Raw genomic sequence first — 3259 nt, forward strand, 5'->3', positions numbered from 1 at the left:
TATAGCCTCAGCAGACTAGAGATACATCAAGATGGATTTATTCATCAAGGAAACCTGCCCCGGGGAGCTCAATGGGGACGCTTTTTCTCTAATGTCGTTAAATAAATAACTGCTTTCACACCGAAAAGATAAAATTTTCGATGGAATACCTTTTGGTGAAAGCCTTTTTGAAGGAATTACTGTATCCTTGGGGGTACGGAGTTTCAGACTAAGGAAGTTACTAGAAGTATCATTGAAACTGTTTTGCTTTGAATGAACTTTAATAATGTGAGCCAGGAGAAGTGTTAAGACCTATAAATACCTTGGAAGCCAAAAGAAGATTCTTTGAGTATCATCAAAACAGTTTTGCTTTAAAAGATCTTCTTGCATAATGAGTAGACTATAGAAGGACTTAAGACTTAACCTATAAATACCTTAGAGAACTTAAGTGATACTTGGTTGGTAAACTCTTTTAACGATTGCCTAGCTGCTTGACCGATTTGGCTTTTAGCACACTAGTAACTAAAGCCCTGAAAACTATGAAAATTTTTTGAAAAATTAACTTTAAGTAAATATTCGAATTAAAGTTTAAAGACGGCCCTTTTTTGCCAGTCGCTTTCTTAATTCGGTTCTATATTCTGATTATGTTTAAATCATACAAATATCTATCTATATAGAGAACTCTTTCTAAGAAAACTGTTCATTTTTGCCAGTCGGTTTTTTATTCCGATTCTATATTCTGATTATGCTTAAATCTTACAAATATTTATCTACATAAAGATATCTTTCTGAGAAATGTACGGTCATTGACCGAACCTGCGCACTAAAATTGATTTGAAACTTTTTTTCGATTTTTTGTTTTTTTTTTTTTTTTTTTGTTTTGGGATTTTTTAAAGAATATAGAAAATTTTGATTTTAAAACCTGCGTTCCCCCATAAAAGCAAATCTTGTTAAGAAGATATATGTTTGGAAACTATTATTTGGAATCATCTTAATTTCCCTTTAAATGTTTAATAGAGTTAGTTTTTTGATTTGAATTTTTAAGAAATTTTATGAAAAAAAAACTTTCTGGAAAGCTATGCGGTCAATGACCGTCAATTCTGACCTGCGCACTTTGTTATTTATCGGTTTTTGGTTTCTTACTCTCAAAAGAAACCTCTCCCTAAAGAGTGACTCTCTCTCTCTGTGTGGTAGCAATTGAGTACTTTGCCTTTCTTTAAAAAAGCAGTAGTTGTTGGTTTTGTTCTCTCTCTTTTTTGTAGTGAGAACTTTGCCTCTCTTTACAAAAAGCAGTAGTTGTTGGTTTTGTCTCTCTTTTGTAGTGAGAAACCGCAAAAGTTTCTATGAGGCTTGAAAATCCGGTAAATAAAGTGCATTTATCACTTAATTACGTCGTATTTTTTACTGTTATTTTAACGCTCTCTCTCTCTCTCTAAAGATTACTTATATTGAAATATCTGTTTTGCCAAAGAACCGTTAAAATTTTAAATATTTATATCGCTTAAACGAAATACATTTATCGCAATATTACGACGTGTTTGAATTGCCCTTTAAGACTTGCAATAAGAACGCGAAGGACCATTTTAAATTAGAAATCAAATTATTTTCCATTTGAAAGACAAGATGTATTGTTTACAGAAGTAAGATCCTATAAATCTTTCAATTTTTTTGTAACAAAATTTAACAATTTCTCAACTCACCCTTTTCATTTTGTTTAATCAATTTCTTGGTTATTTTCACCGCCTTATTAGACGTTAATTGCACTAATTCTGTACCCGATTTCGATAAAACATCTTTAATCCAATTCTGTTCTTGAGGCCAAGATTTGCTAACATTATTCGCTTTAGCAGTAGCCGTTGCAGTCGTATCCGACATTATTATATATTAAAACTTATTAAATATAATTTGTACTTTTTTATGTTAAAATTTTTTGTATAAAAAATTGCCTTTTTATCAGTCACAAGGATTTACTTAATCAGTCTTTTTAAAAAATTGCTTTTTCAATAAAAAGTTTTTCAAAACATTTTTATTTTAAATCAAAATTTTGGTTTTCTTTAAAATAATTTGTTTTTTTACATGTTTCTTTAAAAGTTTCAAAATTTTCTTTAAATCTTTGGTTTGCTGATCTAAAGGTGGTGAAAAGCTGCTGCAGTTGTTAGTTGTGGTTTTAGAGGGTGAATTGCTGCTGGAGGATGAGCAATTGGAGGTGGAGGTGGAAGTGTTGGAAGAAGAGGTTTTCACTTTTTTATTCATACGCATTTTCTTAAATGATTTCAATATTTCATTCATATTTATTACAAATTCATTTGGATTTTGTTGTATACGAGGCATTACATGGCAGTAATTGTGAATTCAAATTCAAAAAATTTTTTTTATAAAAAACACATTTTTTTCAAAATAGTTTATTACACTGTTTCACTTTTTTTAAAATTTTCTTTGTTTCCCCCCCAGTTTTCATTTGACTTTTCCGTTTATTAGAAGTTCAATGTTCGCTTGTAAGTAACCGACTGTGGTTGGAGTTTTTCAAAAATCTTTTACTAACCACCCAAAAATTATTGTTAGAAATATTATTGGGTTCTTATCAATTCCATTCTAACTCAAAAATTCTGTAATATTTCCCTCTCAGCTGTTAGTTTCTAATACCACTCACACTCTTACACAAAGAAAAAAAAATTCCATTGTTTAGTTTCTAAACAAAATTTGACTCAAATTTCCAAATCTAATAAGAATTTTGGAAATTTTGTTTTGAAAACCATCAGAGAAAAAGAGAGGAGAGGGAAAGCAAAATAACAAGCACAGATGTCAACAAACTCCAGCTGTTTTGGGACAGTCATGCCAAACAAGCAGTTTTTTAATATTCACAACTAAATCTTGTTATTACACCAAAAAACGCTAAATAGGCGTTACTGTTGTTTGTTAGAAATCTATTAGATTTGATTTTTACTAAAAACTCAAGTTTAATTGAAAATCTAATTGGAAATGAGCGAAAAAAAAAGAAAAGAGAAGTCAACATTAAAAGGGATGAGAAAATGAAGAAAATGTTAACATCACAATACAAGATAAATTAAAAGAACTAAATAATATTAATAATAATTTACTGAAATTTCGGGGAAATTTGAAAAATATACAATTTAAAACAAGAAAAAGTTAAAAAATTTTATATAAAAATTTTAAAATATTTAATTTTTTAAAGAAAAACATGGAAAATTTTCCTAAAAACATTTCAATGAAAAATCTTACAGAATTTAGAGTAAGTTATATCAAATGAGTGGTTAACTCA

The 3259-nt window shown here is 29.2% G+C and overlaps 1 protein-coding gene across 1 annotated transcript in view; it reads right to left on the reverse strand.

Annotated features, from left to right (window-relative positions):
• LOC111685403 (plasminogen activator inhibitor 1 RNA-binding protein) overlaps positions 1-1854 on the reverse strand; it is a 10879-nt gene extending 9025 nt beyond the window's left edge. The window contains exon 1 of the mRNA XM_046955731.1: positions 1680-1854. Within this exon, the coding sequence (XP_046811687.1) occupies positions 1680-1854 (175 nt within the window). The remainder of the gene's footprint in view (positions 1-1679) is intronic.
• Positions 1855-3259: the final 1405 nt, after the last annotated feature.

The sequence above is a fragment of the Lucilia cuprina genome, chromosome 2 (genome assembly GCF_022045245.1).
Source record: "Lucilia cuprina isolate Lc7/37 chromosome 2, ASM2204524v1, whole genome shotgun sequence".
NCBI lineage: Eukaryota > Metazoa > Arthropoda > Insecta > Diptera > Calliphoridae > Lucilia > Lucilia cuprina.